Source organism: Hipposideros armiger, unplaced genomic scaffold, assembly GCF_001890085.2.
Source record: "Hipposideros armiger isolate ML-2016 unplaced genomic scaffold, ASM189008v1 scaffold_79, whole genome shotgun sequence".
In the NCBI taxonomy this organism is placed as follows: Eukaryota; Metazoa; Chordata; class Mammalia; order Chiroptera; family Hipposideridae; genus Hipposideros; species Hipposideros armiger.
In genome coordinates, this window is record NW_017731429.1 from 1,853,344 (window position 1) to 1,874,491 (window position 21,148).

Genomic DNA, 21,148 nt, shown 5'->3' on the forward strand with positions numbered 1-21,148 from the left:
ATTGGGGGCCAGATCAGGTGAGTAGGGAGGGTGTTCCAATACAGTTATTTGTTTACTGGCTAAAAACTCCCTCACAGACAGTGCCATATGAGCTGATACATTGTCGTGATGCAAGAGCCATGAATTGTTGGCGAAAAGTTAAGTTCTTCTAACTTTTTCAAGCAGTTTTCAGCACTTCCAAATAGTAAACTTGGTTAACTGTTTGTCCAAATTCACAATGAGTAATCTCTCTGATATCAAAAAAGGTTAGAAACATCGTTGCAACAAGTTCTCGAACTTAATTGTCACACCTCATATATAGGTCTAGTTATAATTCATACACTGTCCTCAGCAGTTTATTCAGTGAGATGGGTGTTTTTAAGCATTGTAAACCATCCTTCAAGAGCATTATCATTATTATTACCCCCATTTTACAGATGAGGAAACTGAGGCATACAGAAGTTAATGAACTTGCCCAAGGTCACATAACTAAATAGCAAAGTTAGGATGTGAGCCCAAGCACTATGATTTCAGAGTTTGTGCTCTCCCTATTATACTATATTACCACAAATAACTTAATTCTTGAATCCATGAATCATAACATGGAACTAGAAAAAAATCTTGACTTCTGGTGCTTGACTTTTGGTATAGTTACTACCAACTCTGCTGGGTGGGCAAGGCTCCTGCCTTAGGCCCTGTGTTTTAGAAGGCCTCACATATCACAAACACAAAAAATAAATTTATTAAACAGTACATGGGTACCTCTGGCACTTGAGATTTGGTGCATTGGCACAGTATGTCCCTGAAACATCTGCTTTCAAGTTTAATAGCATTCATGGTCCAGGGAAATGTTTCTTTACATCACTTGTCATATGTCCTTGAATAAAAGGCAACTATGTCTAAATGCTGTGAAGTCTTGTGAATTGTATCACCGCCAAATTTGGAGATGCACACCAGCAATTTGGGTGGCTTTGAATAGCAGAAGCATCTAGGTAGGAGAAAAAAACTTACTTTTCAGAGCCTTCCTCTCAGATAGCAAGAGTACAAGAGATTTTTGCATAGTGCAGTATCACTTTCCAGTGTACCAAGCATTCATTTTCTTGCTTTTCTTCATTTTAAAATTTGTTTCCACACGTACTCATGAACCAGTGTATTATTTGCAATAACTGAACATGATGGTTGAGGGACATTTTGCAATATAAAACAATTCATATTACTTGTAATTGGGTGTATATGAAGGTGAGACATAACATACATGATGCGTGAGAGCCATTTTTCACATGGGCCTCTGGATGGCCAATGCAAGAATTGAGAATAGTTTTTTATTAAAATATTTAAATAGATGCAAATAAACATTCAAAACATTGTTTCGATAATTCTGATTAGCAATTTTGATATTTAATAATTATAATTTGTTTTTTACTTTTTAATTTTAAGAGATAATTTTGAATGCTTTAGAAAAATCATTTTTAAATATATAAAACAATTGTAATTTTTTAGTTTTTTTACATTTACTTTACATTTTTGATGCAAAATATATTCAAAATTTGAACAGTTTGAATACAATTACATTTTGTTTTTAAATTTTTTAGAGCACCAAGAATGAGTATAAATTAAGGCCAAGCTAGAAACAGAAAACATGAAAGTGAAATTCAGAAAAGAAAAAAGAAAATTTGTCAAGGTAGAAAGATAGGACATCTTTTTATCCAAAAGTTTGAGAGTTTGATATATTGATAATATTGTAACATTTAAATATTTAGACATATGATATGTGGGCCTCTGTGTACCGTCTGTTCCCACCTGCACAAAAGTTAGGGGTGGGTCTTTCAGTCAGAGTCCATAAACAATTTCCAAAGCAAGCTCTTTTTAGCTGAGCTGGTATTTTAGCCAATCTAAAACAATGTAAATAGATCAGTAGCTACACAAATAGAGAAATCACAAATTAAGAAACTGGAAAAGCAAATTAATAGCAAAACCCAAAAATCAGCACATTTTCTGAAATATGAATAACTTGAAGAGGACTGCATGATGGATTTATATGTTTTAAGTACTACATGGTTTTCTTGGAGAAAATAGTCCACATGAACAGTCTCTGTACTATGTTCTGAAATAAAGAATGATTTCTGAGACAAAATGATCTTCAAGGAGGAAAAGCATGTTAAGTGGGTTTTCCCCGAAGAAGTGTTTCTATTAATTTGGTCAATCAATAAATGTATAGTGAGGCTCATGTAATGTGCCCCAACACAGTTAGACAAAATTGAGAGGAGGGAATTTACAATCTAATTGAAGAGATAAGCGATGTATACTTGGAATAATTAGAGAAGAAATACTAAAGGAATTGTAAATAGTGAGGTCCAAACAAATGTTACAGAGGATCGACGGAGAGAAAGATTGGTGTGATCTTGAATCATCCTGCAGGGAGGACTTTACAGAGGGGCACTGAAGTAAGGCCCATAATATAATCCCTAAATGGAGTTAGGGCAATAGAGGTTCAGGGAAATCACATAAGCTGTGAACTATATTTCAAAACAAACAAAATGCTATCATTCTGTTTCCTTCCTCTTCTACAGTAATGCTATAAAGGATCCTAGTGATATACATGTAATATATATCAATGAGGGAACTGTTATGTGTGTGTCTATGGGTGTATGTGTGTGTGAATGTCATTAAATAGCCCACTTTTCCTCTACTTGACTCTGGAGCCAGCTGACAACAGAGGAGTCAGATAACCAGAGATTTAAATAGCAGCTTTATTAGTAGTAAAAAGCTAAATTGAAAGATATGGCTTTGATATGTGGTCACATTTCATCCCCAAATTGGATAGACTTACTCATCTAGACAGGGCCCACTGGACTTCCCTAAGCAGGTGCAGGCCCCATGCTACTTAGCAGACTAGATACAAGGTCTCTGCAGACAGGGGAATCCAACTAGATGAAAGCTATGCACAGGACTAGAGCTAGGGTGAGGTGAAGGAGGCACCTAGGGTGCAAAATTCAAGAAGTCCGTCACTCTCAGGTTCATGAACATGTTGACCTCATGACCCTGAGAATGAGGGGCTCCTTCAATTTTGTGCAGAAGAAAATACAGGCTGATTGGGCATAGCCTTTGGAGACAGGTAGACCTGGCTTTGTGATCTCGGTCTGTTTATTCAACCTTTCAGAATTTGGCTGTGGTGCCTGAGGATCTGCTTCCAAAACGGCCCACTCACGAGACTGGCAAGTTAATGCAGGCCGATGGCAGGAGGCCTGCGTTCTTGGCCACGTGGACCTCTCCATTGGACTGTTTGAGTGTTCTCATAACAGGGTGGTTCACTTCTGCCAGAGTGAGTGAGCCAAGAGAGAGCACAGTGGAAGTGGCAATCTTTTTTATGACCCAGCCTAAGAAGTCATGTGCCATCATTTCCTCAATATTTTATTGATTATACAGTTGATTCCTATTCATTGTGAGAGGGGACTCTACAAGGGCATGAATAACAGGACGTGAGGGTCACTGAAGTCCATTTTGGAGGCTGGCTACACAGGTCCCAAGTTTTTCAGGGTATTTATGGAGCCAGACTATTTTCAACACAGTCACCTGAACCATATATTTGGAGCCATATACATAAAGTACTCATTAGAGTTATGAACTTGACTTATTATAAGTTATTCAAATCTTCAGTTTACTTTCATATTTTAGGTTGAACCATATGAGATTTGTTATTTTTGTGGGTTAATAATTATCCAATAGTAGCAATTTCATGTTTTCAACCTGCTACTTATAGTGCTGGGACTATAAACTAAGACACCTTAGATCAATTTTTATGATGTAATAAATACAAAAACACTTTCCTTTCAAACCATTAGTTAGCCATAATTTTAGATGAACTAGAATAATCTATTCTTCAAGCATTCTAGTTATTTGAAATATTACTATAGCTTTGATGTTCCCATAACATTTTCAGTTCATGAGCCAAAGAACCTGTGAGGTCAATGTAACAGTGTGACTTTATGAAAGTAATTTAACATCCCTGGGATCAATTTTCCTCATCTGTAACTAAAGGAATTGGACTAGGTGACATCTAAGCAGACTTTCTGCGCAAGAAAATATTAACATGTCTTTATATGCTGTGTGTGAGACACTATCAGTTCCTTTCTTAAACTCACAGCAAGAAAAACTGCATATTGAATTGAGTTGTAGGAAACATGTCTTTAACTAAAAATGTCACTACCATGTAGTATTAATAGTTAAGCTCAAGGTTCCTAATGTTTTGTAGTAGCTCAGAGAATCTTCCTCCTTTGTTCTCTAGAAAGCATAGAGTGCCCTTCGGTAAATCAATTTTCTTAATTTGACTTGCTATATTTGTCAACATTTTTTGGGCTCACATATTTCTTCCCATGCCAAGTACTGCATTTTTCATTTCCCACAGAATCAGGACAAACTGTACATCCCCTGCTGTGTCCAGGGCAGATCTGGCTAAATGTCAACTATGTTAATTTGTACAGAGAAAACAGCAGCCCTATTTTTATCTGATTAAAAATCCCCACAAACATTCTCCTCTAAAGTAAAGTTATGTCAGTACAAAGTGATTTAATTATAATAAAAAGTTTGGCAGATGTGTCTCTCCTGCCTTCATTTTATTGTGGCATGCAGAAATGCTGCTGTTTCCTGGCATCTTTCAGTATCTAAAAATTTAATCTTACTTTTGGAGGTTTAGAATTTGGTGCTCAAAAAACTTTCTCTGGACTGCCATCTGGAATAAAATCTCTTTGCTTTAAAAGTGATATTTTTAAACAAAAGATTTACAGAACTATCTATAGAACCTCATTTAAAAGGTAGTTTGAGATATTTTATTCTACTTTTAAAAGTCTCTGTTAAAAATTGCCCCAGGATGATCAGATTATGTAATATAATTGCTTTAGTTAATTGGGGTGTAGGAGGTGTGGGTGTAAAGGAATAAAAGGTAATGAACTTGGATAAATTTATATGAGGAATAACATGGAACCGGGAAAAAAAATTTTTCAGAGAGTGACTATATCGTTAGTGTTCCTTCGAAATTGTATGCTTCCTCTTTAATGCTGGAATTCCCCAGGACTCTGTCTCACTCCCGGGAGCTCACTCCCAAGTTAACGTCATACACTCCATGATTTTACCAACTACTTGTATACTCATATTGTTTGAGTCTATAGCTCCAGTTCACTGAAAGCCACATTACTATCCTTTGGTACGTACACCAGACAGCTCCATTTGTATGTCTTATGAGCACCTCAAAATCAGTATGTCCAGTCTCCCAGTTTCTGATCTGCATATAGGCTGCATAGAAGTTACTACTGTGTCATAATAACAAGTAAAAAGGTGAACAAACTGGAAAAGCAACTCTTCTTAGATCTATCAGAAAGGTGATATCACAGGGCAAACTGCTGCCCCCAAAACTAGAGACAGACAGGTGAGCACAGAGAATTATAATGTACAGAGCAGAACCCCCACCCCCCACCCCCAAGCAGAAACCTCCACAGAAACAGTGCAGGGATAGGAAAACCTAAAATGTAATTAACAAATTACTGGAGACTCAAGCACCTGTGTGGACAAGCCTGAGGGCTAAAAACTCTAGGGGAATTCAGGCATAGCCCCTCCATCCCCACCCCTACCTCCCTTTTGTGAGTTTTACCTCCAGGAGCTCTACCAGGTCCTTTCTGTGAATACCAGAGAAAATTCTCCTGGTGTTTCCATCAGCAGAAGGGGAAAAAGAACCCATTTTAAATACACCAGAGCATTCTGTTTTAATAAAGCTCTACACTCAGGAGAAACTTTTTTTTATCAGAGTCTGATCCGCTGGTGTTTTATCAGAGCCTAACCAACCTGGAGGAATGGAAATATACAAACCCAGGCCCCTCTGGCCATCCTGTCCCACATAAGCGGTGGGAGGAAATGGAGAAGCACTGATAAATTTCACAATCCATCAGTACAGGCTCACCAATCACAGGACTACAGAAAGAACACTTTTTCCTTGACACCTTACCACCACACCATGAAAGGCCTAGTTAGTGGAGTTCTGTCTACCCAGTGCATCATATTTGAATTTCAACAAAAAATTTACAAGAAATATTAAAAGGCAAAAACATAGTTTGAAGAGACTGAACAAACATCAGACCAGAGTCAGATATGGCAGGGATGGTGAAATGATCAGACTGGGAATTTAAAACAACTAAGATGAATATGTTAAAGGGGTCTAATGGAAAAAGTAGACAATATGCAAGAACAGATACATAATATAAGCAGAGGGATGTAAATTCTAAGAACGAATAAAAGAGAAATGCTAGAGATCAAAAGTACAGTAACAGAAATGAAGAATGCCTTTGATGGTTTCACTAATAGACTAAATATGGCTGAGGAAAAGCCATGACTAGACTCTGAGAATGTGACAATAGACACTTCTGAAATTGAGAAAGCAAAGAGAAGAAAGACTAAAGGAACAAAACAGAATATCCGAGAGCAGTGGGACAACTACAAAAGGTATAAAATATGTGTATTGAGAACACCAGAAGGAAAAGAAAGGAACAGAAGCAATATTTGAAGCAATAACAGAATTTTCCCCAAATTAATGTCAGACACCAAGCTACAGATCCAAGAAGCTCAGAGGACACCAAGCAGGTGTCCTTAAATGCCTTAACATTTTAATGCCTTAAAAATTACACCAAGGCATATAATATTCAAACTTCAGAAAATCAAATATAAGGAAAAATTTTGAACGAAGCCAGAGGGAGTGGGGGATCAGGGTAGGGAGGGGGGTAAACCTCACCTGTAGAAAAGCAAAGATAAGAATTATACCTGACTTCTTCTCAGAAATAATACAAACAAAAAATGGGAAGACTCAATATTGTCAAGATTCCAGTTCTTCCTAACTAATCTATAGATTCAATGAAGTCCCATTCAAAATCCCAGCAAGTTATTTTACGGATATCAGCAAACTGATTCTAAAGTTTATGCAGATAGGCAAAAACCCAGAAGAGCCAACTCAATATTGAGGAAGAAGAACAAAGTTGGAGGACTGACACTACCCAACTTCAAGATAAAACAGTAGACAAATAGATCAATGGAACAGAATGGAAATCCCAGAAATAGAGCCACATAAAAATAATCAACTAATCTTTCATAAAGGAACAAAAGCAATACAATGGAGCAAAGAAAGTTTCTGTACAAATGTTGCTGGAAAACTGAACATCTACATGCAAAAACAAACAAACACAAACAAACAAACAAACAAACAAACTAGAAGAGTCTGTGAACAGGTCTTAAACCCTTCACAAAAATTAGCTCAAAATGAATCTTAGATATAAATGTAAACTGCAAAATTATAAAAATTCCTAGTAGATAGCACAGGAAAACCTAGGAGAAAACCTAGATGACTTTGGGTATGGTAATGACTTCTTTGATACAACACCAAAGATGTGATCCATCAAAGAAATAATTGATAAACTGGACTCAGTTAAAATAATAATAGCAGTAGTAGTAATAGTAATAATAAAACTTCTGCTTTCCAAAAGACAATGTCAAGAAAAAGAGAAGAAAAGAACAGACTGGGAAAAAATACTCGCAAAAGATACATCTGATACAGGACTCACTCAAAGTTTACAAATAACTCTTAAAACTTAACAAAAATAAAACAAAAAACCCAATTTTAAAAATGGGCAAAAGACATGAACAGAAACCTCATGAATCAAGATACGCTCACGTATACAGATGGCAAAAAAGCATATGAAAGTATTTTCAACATCATGTGTCATTAGAAAATTGCAAATTTAAACAAGGTGATACCTCTACACACCTATTACAATGGCCCAAATTCGGAATTCTGAAAACACCAAATGCTGGTGAGGATGTGGAGTAACAGGAACTCTCATACATTGCTGGTGAATGCAAAATGGCACATCCCCTTGGAAGATAGTTGGGCAGTTTTTTACAAAACTAAACATACTCTTTCTTACCATACAATCCAGCAATCTTGCTCCTTGATGTTTACTGAAATGAACTGAAAACTTAAGTCTACATGAAAACCTGCACATAGATGTTTATAGCAGCTTTATTCATAATTGCCAAAACTTGGAAGCAACCAAGATGTCCTTCAGTAGATGAATGGGTAAATAAGCCATGGTACATCCAGACAATGGGATATTATTCAGTGCTAAAATGGAATGAACTATCAAGCCATGAAAAGACATGGAGGAAGCTTAAGTGCCTTTTACTAAATGAAAGAAGCCAATCTGAAAAGGCTACACACTGTATAATTCCAACTATATGACATTCTGGAAAAGGTAAACTATGGAGATAGTAAAAAGATCAAAATAGAGGTTACCAGAGTTGAGGGGGAAGAATGGATAAGTAGGCAGAGCACAGAGGACTTTTAGGGCAGTGAAACTATTCTGTATGATACTACAATGTGAATACATGTCATACATTTGTCCAAACCCATAGAATGTGCAACACCTAAAGTGAACCCTTATGTAAACTATGGACTTTGGGTGACAATAATGTGTCAATTTAGGTTCATTGATTCTAACAAATGTACCTTTGTGGATGGTAATAGTAGAGAAGGTTGTATATATGGGGACAGGGAATCTGGGAACTCTCTGTTCTTTCCACTCAATTTTGCTGTGAACCTAAAACTGTTATTAAGATATAAATTTTATTAATTTAGAGAAATCAATGTGTCTGAACTGAATGCGTCATTCTCTCCCTGCCACCTTCCCAATTTCTTTCCTTCCAGTATCATCCTATTCAGGGAATAGAATCATGATATATCCAGGTAACCACAGTCAGAAACCTAGGAATCAATCTAGATTTGTTCTTCCTTATCTATTCCATGCAACCTCTTTATCAAGTTCTATGTATTTTACCTCCTATCTCTAGAATCTATATCCTTCCTCCCCCCTCTAATGCCACTGCCACAACGCCATCTATTCAGTAGCCAGTTTTCCCTTGACCTACCCTTGGGCTAAGTTTTATGAACAAGCACAACTTTTTGTTTTCTAATATTCTATCAGATAACTGTAAATCAGGCCTCATGCAGACCACAAAATGTAAAACTTAAGCTGTTCAGAACTTTCTTGATAACTTATCTCACAACAAGGCTTTAATTAAATGAAAAACCGAAGTATTACATACACAGGTAGAGATACAAAGAAAGAGATAGAACAATGGTTTCTGGATGTGGGACATCTTTTAATATACCATTTAAGTTTAGAAAATAAAAGGGACCACTAAGACCAGTTAGTCCTTCATGGCATTCCTGTACCTAGAATCTTTCAAAGCACTTCCATTGCCTTCAAGACAATATCCAAACTTCCCCTCCCCACCAAGATTTTATTGGGGAATTGGGGAAGGAAACAGCATTGGAGAATTGGGGAAGGGGAACATTGTGTTTTTCCAGGACCCATCAGCGCCAAGTCAAGTTGTTGTCTTTCAATCTTAGTTGAGGGCGCAAGCTCAGCTCCAAGTCCAGTCACCGCTTTCAATCTAGTTGTGGGGCAGGGCAGGTGGGTGCAGCCCATCATTCCAGGTGGGAGTTGAACTGGCAACCTTGTTGTTAAGAGCACACGCTCTAACCAACTGAGTCACCTGGCCGGCCCCAATATCCAGGCTGTTATAACATGGCATACAAGGTTCTTCATGACCTGGCCACTATCTTCCTTCCAACTTCATCTGTCCCTATTTTGCATTTACCCAGGTGTTCAGGCCAAAATCCTAGGAGTCATTCTTGTACAGTATCTTTCCCTTGAGTCACTGTCCCCAGATTCTGCTCTTCACTATTCAGTCCACATGCAAATTCTGTTGATTCCACATTTTAATATGTGTAAGTCTATCTACGTCTTTTATTTCAACTCTAATCCAACTCAGTGTCACTAACTGCTCTTCTGGTCTAAAGCAATTCCTTCCTAACAGGTTTCCCTGCTGCTTTAATTTCTATTCCACAACAAAGATACACATAAAAAATATACATATATATTTTTAAGATGTCATTCCCCTGTTCAAAACATCTGACTTTTCATTTCACTCAGAATAAAATCCAAATTGCTGCCAAAGCTCTCTGTATTAGTTTCCTATTGCTGCTGTAACTAAATTATCATAAACATAGTGACGTACTCAACAGAAATTTATTCTGTTGCCATATTTTAGACTCATAATCCAGAAAAGAGGAGGCCTTTATGGTAGATGTTAGTGGCCTAGGCAGGGATTGATTAGAATTTATAAACTAAATGAATTACTAGAACATGTGAATCTGTGCAGTTACAGTTAAGTGAGTTATTTGTGGTCTTCTCTTGTTCCACATGGGTCTAAAGAAGCTGGTGTTAAAAAGAACTTCCTTGTAAATAGTTTGTGTTGCGTGTCATGGAATGGTACAATTGATAATTTCAGTTTTTGCTTCATTTCATTTAGCAAATCATTATAGTTTTTGCTCGGTTCCTCAGTCCCCCTTCTTTTGGTCAATCTTTAGCTTAACCTGGAAGAAAGGCCATTATTTTTCTGGGGACATGATCAATCTAGATCTGCACTGCTATTTAATAAGTCGCAATTATATCTTGAGTTTTTCATGGTAGCCATATTGACCTCTGTAAGTATTAAGCCTTCTTTTTGTTGGATGATCATTTGTAAATCATCTAGTGTAGCAGTGACTACGCAGCAGCATTTAAAGCTCTGAAGATCATACATCTGGTAACTGCAATGCAGGCAGACACTAAGACAAAAATTATTAGAGTTTGCAAAGAATTTCAAAGCTATATTCCTAGATTTTGAAAAGTGGACAATGAAAGCATTTGACACAATCTATTTGGATCTTCTTATATAATCAATTTTTTCCCCCTTTAATTTGGGTAGGGTTTGTTCAAACTTAACCAGCATATGTAGAATTAGTCCTATACCTGGTAATTGTCAAAGATACAGATCTTGGGAATACCATGAGTAAAGGACAAGGATGTCCATTAACAATCTAGGACCTTAATCTAGGAGAGGGTGAAGAAAATAGCCAAGAGGATAAAGATGCAAAGCCAAGAGTTTCACATAAAAGAACAACACAACAATCAATGGGGCCTTGTTCCAGTGGTCTTCGTTGGAAATAGCCTATTTCATGCAATTATCAGCTTGCTCCAAGGATCTAGGGCTAGCTGTCTATTCTCATGGGACATCCACCTCTGGATATTACCAAGGCTCCTCAATATATAGGCTCCTTAAAAAGTCCTACATAATCTGGTCATCATCTCTGAGATCGTCTCCTAAATCTCTTTCTCTTCTTCACTCAATTCTCTAGCCACACTGGCCTTGCTGTTCTGCAAACAAGTTAATCTTGTTGCTGCCTGAGAGCCCTTGTATTTATTGTTTCCTTTATGCAAACCGATCTTTTTCCCATTTTTGCATTGCTGACTCCCACAATACACTCAAGTCACATGTCACCTCCTTAGAAAGGCTTCCTCTTGTCATCCAATTTAAAGTCCTCTTCCCATCATTCTTGATTCTTTGACCCTGCTTAGTTTTTCTTCATCACACTCTTCACTCCCTGCATGTGTTTCATATTTATTTATTTTTTTGTTTGTTGTACGCCCCGCTTGAATACACGCACCATTCAAGATGGCAGAAAACTTTTCCATTTTGTTGACTGATAATTTTCAGGACCTAGGACACTATCCGGCATATATAGGTCCTCAATAACTACTTGCTGATTGAATGAATACATGAAAACCTCACACACACTCTGTGTGAGCCATATAAAATCTATCTGCAGTCCTCAAATGGTTCCTTTTTTTGTATATGTGGTTTTCATCTGCATGGAATAATTTCTCCCTGATTCCCTCACAATTCCTCATCATCCTTCAAGATTCAGCTTACGTGTCACTACCGGAGAAACCTTCATTGATTCCTTCAGGAAGAACAAGATGTCCTTTTTCTCCATTTTTATAGTACTCTATGCATATCTCAATCGTATTACTTAATATATTGTGTTAATATTTTGTCTAAATGATCTCTGTATTGTGAGAATCTATCAAAGTGTTTTGCCCATAGTAAAAATTCTGAGTAAATGTTGATTGATTTTATTTATTGAGTGATAACTCTGTGTTAGGTATCGTACTAGTTTTTCATGTATATTATTTTAATCCTGACAACAAATCTGTAAGATATTATCCCTGTTTCATACATGAGAAAACCGAATAACCTGCACGCAGTTTTGAACTTAAGTGTATCTGGCTCCAAATCTGGTGCTCCTCCCATCGCCTCGAATTAATTAATAAATCTCCTTCATTTTCCTGACACTTACTGGTCAAAACTTAATATCTCAATTTCAACATTAACATTAACACTCTGACCTTATTTTAGTTCAATGCTGCATGTTCTAGTACTTGATTTAATTCATTCAGCCTCTATAGTTACAGAAAAGAATGGACCCCAAATACCTTAATGGCTCAGGTATTTATTCTGCTTCATAATTGGAGGTTTTTTTTTATGATGATGTAGGGTCAAGATTTGGTTGATCTTCCCTTTTAAGGGAAGGATTATATTGAACAACTAGTCTACATATCATCTTTCAACAGGTATAACAGGTACAAATACATTGTAAGTCATATTGCAATTGTAAAATTAATATAGCTGAAAGAAAGGCAAGTGTGACAGAAGTGAGTTCAAGATAGTCAGAGGGCCTTATATATGTGAGAGAACCTGGAGGTTACCCTGATTATTGTCTTTTCAGCATGCTAGGGGAAGCAGTGTGTATTAAAGGTCATATGGAAGTTTATGAAAATTTAGAAGCACGTGAATTAGTTTCATAAGACACTCAAGCAGTGAGTTGCCCAGGCTCTAATGTGAGACAGACCCGAGATCTAATCTTAGCTACCCCACCTAATAAATTTAAGTAAGTCACTTAATTTTACCTGAGACTCAATTTGTTCATCAGTACCATGGCAAGAACAGAAGTGTATTAGGCAGGCCAGCTAATTTCAGAGGCATAATTTAATAAAACAAGTCAAAGTCAACACAGGTTTCCCTGGTCATGCAGTTCTCCTGGGCAGCATTCCTCCAAGGATTAATTTGGGGCCCCAGGGCTCTTCCGTTGTATGGTTTTGACCTCCTGTAAATTCTCTGAAGTCTTTATCCACTGTGTAGATAGAAAAAAAAGAAAATGTGGAGCATGTGTAGGAGTTTTTAGTGGTTCTGTGAGCCAAGCTTTAAATGACTTTCATAATTTCTGTCCACATACTATTGGACAGAAGTCAGTCACATGACCACAATTAACTACAAAGGAGGCTAGGAAATACAGTCTGTGTGCTCAAGAGTAAAGGAAACAGTTTGGTGAATACAAAGCTGCCTCTGTTACTTAAGGTCATGAAGTAGTTTTAGGGTTTAACTGAGATAGTGCATGTAATGTGTAGCACAGAGTAAGTAGTCAAAAAAGTTACAGTTGTTATTATTATCACAAGTATGTATGCTGAGGGCCTGAATAAGGATCCCACCGTTGGAAGTGGAGTACTTGCTTTGAGGTTCCAGCAAGCGAACTCAGCTACATTCAAAGAAATGTCTTTACTTTTTTGTAAGGTTATATAAGATTGTGATCTTTAACTGATTTGACAGCATCGAGAAGTATAAACTTAGAAATGTCAGGGAGGAAGGGGCTGCCAGGTGTTCATATTAACTTAGCTAACAGAATGTCAAAAGTTTATAATTTAGATAACCCCAGTGTCTAAGAGTGGGAATAAGGAACTATAGGCTCATTGGATTTGGGAAAGGGCTTAAGTGAAGTAATAAGGAGTAAAAATTCTGGTCAATCCTCTTATATTCTTTTTCTCTTTACTTTCTTTTAAGTCACAGACATCATCAAGTTTCTTCAGGTGCAGCATAGTTTCTTCTCCGTTGCCAATTAAAATATTGTGAGAACTTGGAGAACAGAGACCATGTTTGTCTCACACATTATTTTAGCATCTAGCGATGCCTAGCATAGAGTATACAGGCAAGAAGTATTTGTTGAATGAATTTAACCTATATTGGCAGTTGCTTTAAGTGTTGCCTAAAGGGTCTAGATAAAGTAACAGAAAGACAATGAGTTTTTAAACCTTGTTTCTGCCACTTTAATATCTGTGGGATTCTGGGATTTTTAAGATTTAATGTCCAAGACTTATTTTTTTCCTTGTATTAAATAGGTGCAATACTTTTTGAGCTCTAGTAGTGAGAATGAAATAAAAAACTTTATGTATGTAGTGTTCCTAGCACACAGAAGGCATTCAAAAAATCTGTTGCTCCCTCCCCATAAACCCTACACCTCTCTATTTTAATTTGGGGCACCTACTTTTTAATTTGAGGAACATGGGAAATATGTGCTATTCAAGTTTTCCTTACTTCTGTTTTTGGTTCTGTTCATTTGTAATGAAAAAAAAAATAGGCTTCAAGTTGGTGATCAAAGTTAAGAGCTGATTAGTTCCCAAAGCACAGATGGGTTCATGGTTAGACCAGCATTCAGCACCTAGAACAGTGCCTGACACGTAGTAGGTGTTCAATACATATTTTTTGAAATAGTGAATGAATTAATAAAGTACTGAAATACAGATGATGCTCCAGACAGATAATTATGGGACGGACATAATGGGTGAAAAAGTACAGATTTTATCAAATGAGGAGTTTGGAGTGGAGTTGCCAAATGTGTGACTTCAAAATGTTCTCATTCATTCATTCAACCAGAATTTTCCCTAAGAATGAAATATTTAGCAATTGATAGCTAAATGCCATACTCGTGTGGACCCCATCAGGGGGTTTACCAGTGCAGAGGCTCAGGCCAATTGTAACTTATTCAGCAGAATCCATAGAAGGGTAGCAAGGATGACTGACATGTCTTGAGAATCGAGTTAATTCCACTGCCTGATGGGAACAGGGCAGCAAACTGGACACCAAACCGCAGATGGACTGCAGATGCACTGAAGGAAGTCATTACAGTTTTGTGAAATTTGGGGCTGGCTTGACAAAGATGAAGCCTGCTGGTTTAAGAACTGTATGTTCTTGGCAAAAGGGTGGTGTTGCAGAATTTCACCAGCCATAGTGAAAAAAAGGGGGAGGGGAGAGGGAATGGGAGGAGACTACAAAATTCATGATATGATACATAAACTGTTAACTATCTATTAGCTTTGCATCTTTTGAGAGTCACCAGACTGAAGCACAGCATTTTAGATTTGGCTGGCAGATGGTGTACACAGACTTTGAGTATGTTAGCATTTCATTTGAAACTAGAAAGACTTCATAGGACTATCACGGCAATTTCACATTCAGAGAGATTTTTAAACTTATCCCCAAATCTGGGTTAAACGTGGGGCCCTAATAACATTTTAAAAGGCTTTGTTAATAGATCTGGATCTCATAGAACAGATTCACAGGACATACTAATTCATCTAAAATGCCTACAGGGTAGTCTCAATGTCTTCTTTCCCTGAAAATATGATTTATGCAAGAGTAAAGGGAAGAAAGACTGAACCAGGGGATATGGCCGGTGGTGATGTTTCAGTTTTTTGAATGAGACTTCTCCATTTACCACTCTTCTCACTTCCTTCTATGGTGTGGACCTTTAATCCCCACACCAGCCAGCCTTATAGGGTTCAAGCTCCTCTGTGGTTGACATCATCCTAACACTTCCTTTTTCAAATTCCAGTGAAACTATGTGTTTCCTGTCTTGTTTGACGCCCTGGAGAAAGAATACGGGCTGGTTAGTATCTAAATTTAGGCTGGCAGCAGCGTGTGCAGTTTTCAGAGTAACAAAAACAGGTGACATTTCCAAGCCTCCCAAGAAAAGGGGAAAAAAACCACCCAACCCTTCTGGGGTAAGCAGGCAGGGAGAGCTTCTACAGTTACACAATGGGGAGAGGCCTGCTGGCTGGCTTAGAAAATGGGCCTTGTGAAGCCATTTCCTTTTCCTTAATGCCAGGAGGATGGCCTTGGGGGCGTCCCTAAACACATTCTTGATTCAGCTATGAAAGCCCGTGGAGCCGGAGCTCTGACACCTCCTTCCTCAAGGGGAGCTGTAAAGGCAGCTGCGCCTCTTTGTCAAGCCTTTGGTTTCAACCATACGCACTGGGACAACCTTGGAGCGGGGTGGGAGACGGGAAAGGCGGGACACCATTCCCCGCACCGCCGCCAGCGCGCCGGACTCCTCGCCCGTCCCCCGCCCCTCTCTGTGACCCCTGCTTGCTCAGCCTCCGGCGACCTGTTGGCAAGGAGCGTCACGTGACGCGGCCGGCCGCTCACTCCCCCCCGCCCTCTCCCCCGCCTTCGGCAGGCCTCCTGTTGCGCCCGCCGGGCGGGTTCCACCACGTAACGCGAGGGCGCCGCCCAGCTCTTCCCTCCCGGAGAGAGGGAGGGCGGGCGTCGAAAGGAAAGGGCAGGGAAAAGGGGCGGGAGAGGGAGGAGGGGCGGCGCTCGAGTCACGTGACCCGGGGCAGCCCGGAAAGCTCCGAGGAGGAGCCTGGCGCCGCCATTTTCCTGCAGCTGCCTGTCCCTCTTACCCTGCCGGGCTCCAGCTGACCGGGGAAGGGGTGGGCTGAACTGAGGCGGGGGCAGGGGAGCGCCCGACACCGTGCCTGACCCCGCGGGTGACAGGAGCCGGTTCTTTCCGGGCCGGGTGGCAGCGCGCGGCCCTGAGCCCCGCCCCAGGCCGGCAGGCGGAGAGGGAGCCGGTGGGGGTAGGGGGTGCGGTGGGGGGTGGGGGTCCTCCGGCTTTTGGGGGTCCCAGTCCCCGCCGGCTGTGGAACGGAAGGGGTGGCGGAGGAGCCGCAGAGATGTCCGGCCAGAGCTTGACGGACCGAATCACCGCCGCCCAGCACAGTGTCACCGGCTCCGCGGTATCCAAGACAGTATGCAAGGCCACGACCCACGAGATCATGGGGCCCAAGAAAAAGCACCTGGACTGTGAGTGAAGCCCCCCGCTGCCCCCCGCGGCTCGCGTCTTTCTCCTCGTCTCTCTCCTTACCCCCCGTGAGCTGCCTGTGCCCTCCCTGCGGCTTGTCTGGCTCGGCGGGTCCTGGGAGCTCGTGCGAGCCGTGTTCCGTTGGCTTCCCTCACACCTGCCTTCCCGGCTCCCGTTCCCCCGTCTGAAGGTCCCTGACAAGCCACTCCCCTCGGGGTCCTAGGGGACCCTCGCTTCCCTGACCGGTGCGCCGCGGCACCCCATCACACCCGACCAGCTTGCCTCCCCAACGAGCCTCTCTCCTCCCTGCCGCCTCCATCCGCTGCAGCCTTCTGCTCTGCCATCACACCCGTCCCTGGCTGCCTAGCCGCCTTCTCCTGAGCGCCTCCCGGCTGGCTCCCGATCTCGCCGCCCCATTGTTTCCCATCAGCCGCCTTCGGGTTTCCGTAAACGCCCGGTGGCGTGGACCCGGATCCCTGTTTCTCCGCAGCCCTGACGGAGGACTGCCTCCCTTGAAGTGATTACCACTTCCTTTGCTCCCCTGGCCTCTTCTGCTGTCCCTTCCCTGCCTGAGTTTCTCTTCCACCTTTACGAACCCCCATTTGGGTTACTTTCCTTGGCCTCTGGGGCTTCAGTGAAATGCCTTCGCCTTCTTTTATTTTAAATACCATATTTCAGTATCCGACTGTTATCCCGGATTACTTGATTCGTGGGAGTGGAAGTAAAGGGATTCCGTTTGGTGTAGGGGAAGCTTTGTAGAAAGTTGCGATTTTTAATTGCTGCTGGTGGAATTTAGTCACTGTATTTTCATGCTTTTGCCTGGGGTAGGTTGTGACTATCCCCTTGTCCCCCCGCCTTTTTTGTTTGTTGGTTTGTTTCTAATGGGGATATGGGAAAGGGTTTGCTGATACTGGGATCGTTTCCTGTAACTGTTAACCTTGGCGGTTTGAATTTAGAAGCTTAGTGAAGTGTAGACTATTGGAATTGAAAATGGAGTAATAATCAAACCTACAGACAACACACATCTCTTTAAAAACTGGTGAAAACCACGTTTGATGATGCTTGAAGTTGGACTCTTTTAATTTTATGCTGGCTGTCTTTTGGGGGACTAAGCTTGTCTTATACAGCGTGATATTATTACTCCATTCACTATGCACATTCACTAGACCTAACTCCTCCCAACTTTTTCCAAACCTGGAAGCCACCTGTAATATCCTCCTTTTCCTTTCCACTCCTATACCTCAGGGTACAAAGCTCAGTGGGTTACTCATGCTTTGGCTCACTGGAGCTTGGACCCGAAACTTTTCAGTGAAAAATATGGAAATAGGCACAATAATTTCCTTTTTTAAATGGCTACTGGACACATTAGCCTGACTGACTTCATCCTACCGGAAAGTTACTTTGCTTTACTGACGGAAGCAGGAGTGAGGGTGTCCTGAAAGGGAATTCACTGACAGGAGTCCTGTTTTGATTTTTCATTTGAATTTTGGCTGTAAGGCTTGAACTTTAAAAAAAAAAAGTACAAAATGTGAATTCTCCCAAGATGCTTTGCTTATAAAGTGCTGTTAGAACAAGGTATTGCTACAGACAAACCCATTATTCTTTGTGACTAGTTCCTTCTCTGTAAAACACTATATATATATATCTATATATATATATATATAGATATATATATCATTACTGCTTGGTTCTTCTCTCTGATGTGCGAGTCATGTTTAGAGAATGCAGAATACATGTTAATGGTGACATTTTTATAAACGGAAAACTTTAAAATGAATTGTAAAACTATAAGTGATATATATATATATATATATATATATTATCTGATATTTGGAGTAGACATTTCTACTGTTCATTTCTCTTCAAATGACTGCTTGGTTTGCTCTACCCAGTCTTACAGCTTGCCCAAACACTGTGTTAATTCTTTTCTTGATTTATATTTTTCTTTTTGATGATGAGAGTAGGTGAAGAAACTACGTGTGATTATGAACTGTTCTCTTCCTTCACTTCAAAATGATAAATTATAGCAAGAATAGGTATAGCTTTTAAAGCTTTTGTCTTACTTCAAATGTAGCAGTTCTTTTAACTCCTTGCCAAAAAGATCAGAAAATAGGCTAGGTAACATTAGGATGGTGATATTTACTTGGGGTTTTATAAATGTTAACCTTTTCTCTTGTAATAGAAGCTACTGCAGATGCTAACTGAGGTTAGGTTTGGAGGGCACTCTCACATTTGTAGTTCTTTTTCTCTATCACTGATATATTTATAAGATCCCACTTGTTTAGAACTTGAATATTCCTGGTAATGTTTGATTTAAAAAAATCCGTGTAAATAAGGAGCCACTACTCTATTTTCAGTGATGTTTTTAAAATACAGTGATACTATTTTCCCTATATTACAGTGAACTTGTAACCAGTTCTCCTTAATGAAATAAATTTAAGTACAGTCTGACCAATGAGCAACTTTTCTAAACACCTTCCTTCCATACATACTTCAACATACTTTGAGGAAGTTGAAAAGACTTTCACAGACAGTTTGTGTCTTGACACCATGAATTTTAGGCTTTAATGTAGAGATAAATTTTCCTCTTTCAGAAAATTTTCTTTCTAGTGAAGGCTTAGTACTTTGGAGCCTTTTAATGTCTCCCAAAACTATTGCCTTAGTTGAACTTAATGAAAACAATTTCATTTTTTAAATGTTAGTATTTAAAAAAAATGTGCATAGGACTTTTTTTTTTTTCCTGTAAGCTTTTAGAGTGTGGATGTAATTTCTGTCTACTTCCCCAATGTCTTTCCATGTTAGGAGTGATTATTATGATCCATGAATTATGGCTTAGTTCATGCTACATTATACCTATACTTGTTTAAGAAAGATCTTTTGCTTTGCTTTTAGGTGTCAGTGGACAATAGTGTTAACTATTAACTAGTTTCCCTAGTGTGAAAAGAGTTGTCAAACTTGAAACATATTTGTAAAGATGAACACGATTTGCATCTTATTCCAGGCCTCTGTGTCCATAATCAAGGTAGAATAGCAGCCCATAAGGGTTCAAATATATAGTTGAAGGACTTCGGTTTGCCAGGTACTTATTAACCATTATCTAATTTAATCCTTTTTCATGACTATAGGAGAGGCAAACCATATGTTTATAAAGTAGTTTCTAAGTCCATTTAACCAAGGTATATAGAATGCTTAAAACTTCCATAATGATTGAAGTATAGACAAAACAATTTTTAATTTTATAAATTCTTAATTTAAAAAATTCTTAGCTGATCTCACAATCGTCAGTCTTGTTTTTTGATATGAATAATTTCCTTTATTCTATACTTGTTTAATTTACTGTCCTTGGACATTTACATGTTTCACGAAATGTAACATTTATGTTAATGGCTATAATGGCTTCACTTTTTTATCCATATTTATCCCGGTTAATTTCCAGGGACACTTCATTCCAACCACCATCTGCCTTACATTCTCTGCAACAAAATCAAGATCATGTTTTTATTAAGCATCTATTATAAGCATATTTCTATAATAGGTACAATATGGTTATTTGTGTGTTGTGTACTGGATCTAGACTTGTCTAATTTTAATTTTGGAAACAGTTTTTTGAAAGTAAGAATTCGTGAATGTTTTGAATATATAGAAGGTGCAATTTGTATTTGGGTTAGTGGTTTGTATAAACACTGGAAAAAATATATAAGATATTGAAATGTACTTGAAATAATTACCCTTTTAAGCAAATGTATTGATTTTTGATGTCTTAAGAACATCCAATGAGTGCTTTGTTTGCATATTGTCAAGAAAATATCTGTTAACTGGGATTTGATTTGCAAGAAGATGAAGATGCTTGTGAGGAAGCTATTAAGTAGATCTGTCCCAAGGTGTCTCTTGTTTAGAAAAGTAACTGAGGCTTTCCAAATGGATCTTGTTTTACAGAGACAGTTGTTTTGTAGTTAATGTATAAGCTTACTATTGTTTCTCATAAGAATGAACCACATAATTTATATTTTCATTACTTGACCTATTCTGTCATTTAGCCTTTAATAGTTCTGAAATACAAAAAATAGTAGTGGAGCCATTAAAGTGGTAATAGTAAGATTTGACATCAAATGACGTCAAATGCCTGAGGTGCATATAGTAGAACTCCATAAATGTAAGTTTTTGTTCTCCTTTGTATGTATATCTAATTGTTTCTGAATAGTATGTATTTTAAAAGAGAAACTGAAGAGAACTTGACATATAGCCATTTTTGTAGTTGCCTTATTTGTAATT

At 38.9% G+C, this 21,148-nt stretch overlaps 1 protein-coding gene, 1 long non-coding RNA gene and 1 pseudogene across 21 annotated transcripts in view; 2 read left to right on the forward strand and 1 right to left on the reverse strand.

The window, feature by feature from the left end:
* Positions 1-476, forward strand: part of LOC109383245 (elongation factor 1-beta pseudogene) — a 2,714-nt pseudogene extending 2,238 nt beyond the window's left edge.
* A 12,436-nt stretch (positions 477-12,912) lies between these two features.
* LOC109383255 (uncharacterized) lies at positions 12,913-17,974 on the reverse strand. Its single transcript, XR_002124144.1, has 3 exons — positions 16,940-17,974; positions 15,509-15,658; positions 12,913-13,093 (listed from the first exon to the last, which is right to left on the reverse strand). It is a non-coding gene; the product is annotated as an uncharacterized LOC109383255 (long non-coding RNA).
* Positions 16,435-21,148, forward strand: part of PICALM (phosphatidylinositol binding clathrin assembly protein) — a 97,754-nt gene continuing 93,040 nt past the window's right edge. For 10 of the 20 annotated variants that reach the window (XM_019643489.1, XM_019643491.1, XM_019643496.1 and 7 more), the window contains exon 1: positions 16,436-16,878. In XM_019643489.1, the coding sequence (XP_019499034.1) occupies positions 16,749-16,878 (130 nt within the window). In that variant the 5' untranslated portion in view covers positions 16,436-16,748. Of the gene's footprint in view, positions 16,879-21,148 lie in introns of all 20 variants that reach the window. The other 10 variants (XM_019643478.1, XM_019643481.1, XM_019643479.1 and 7 more) reach the window with 4 other exon arrangements.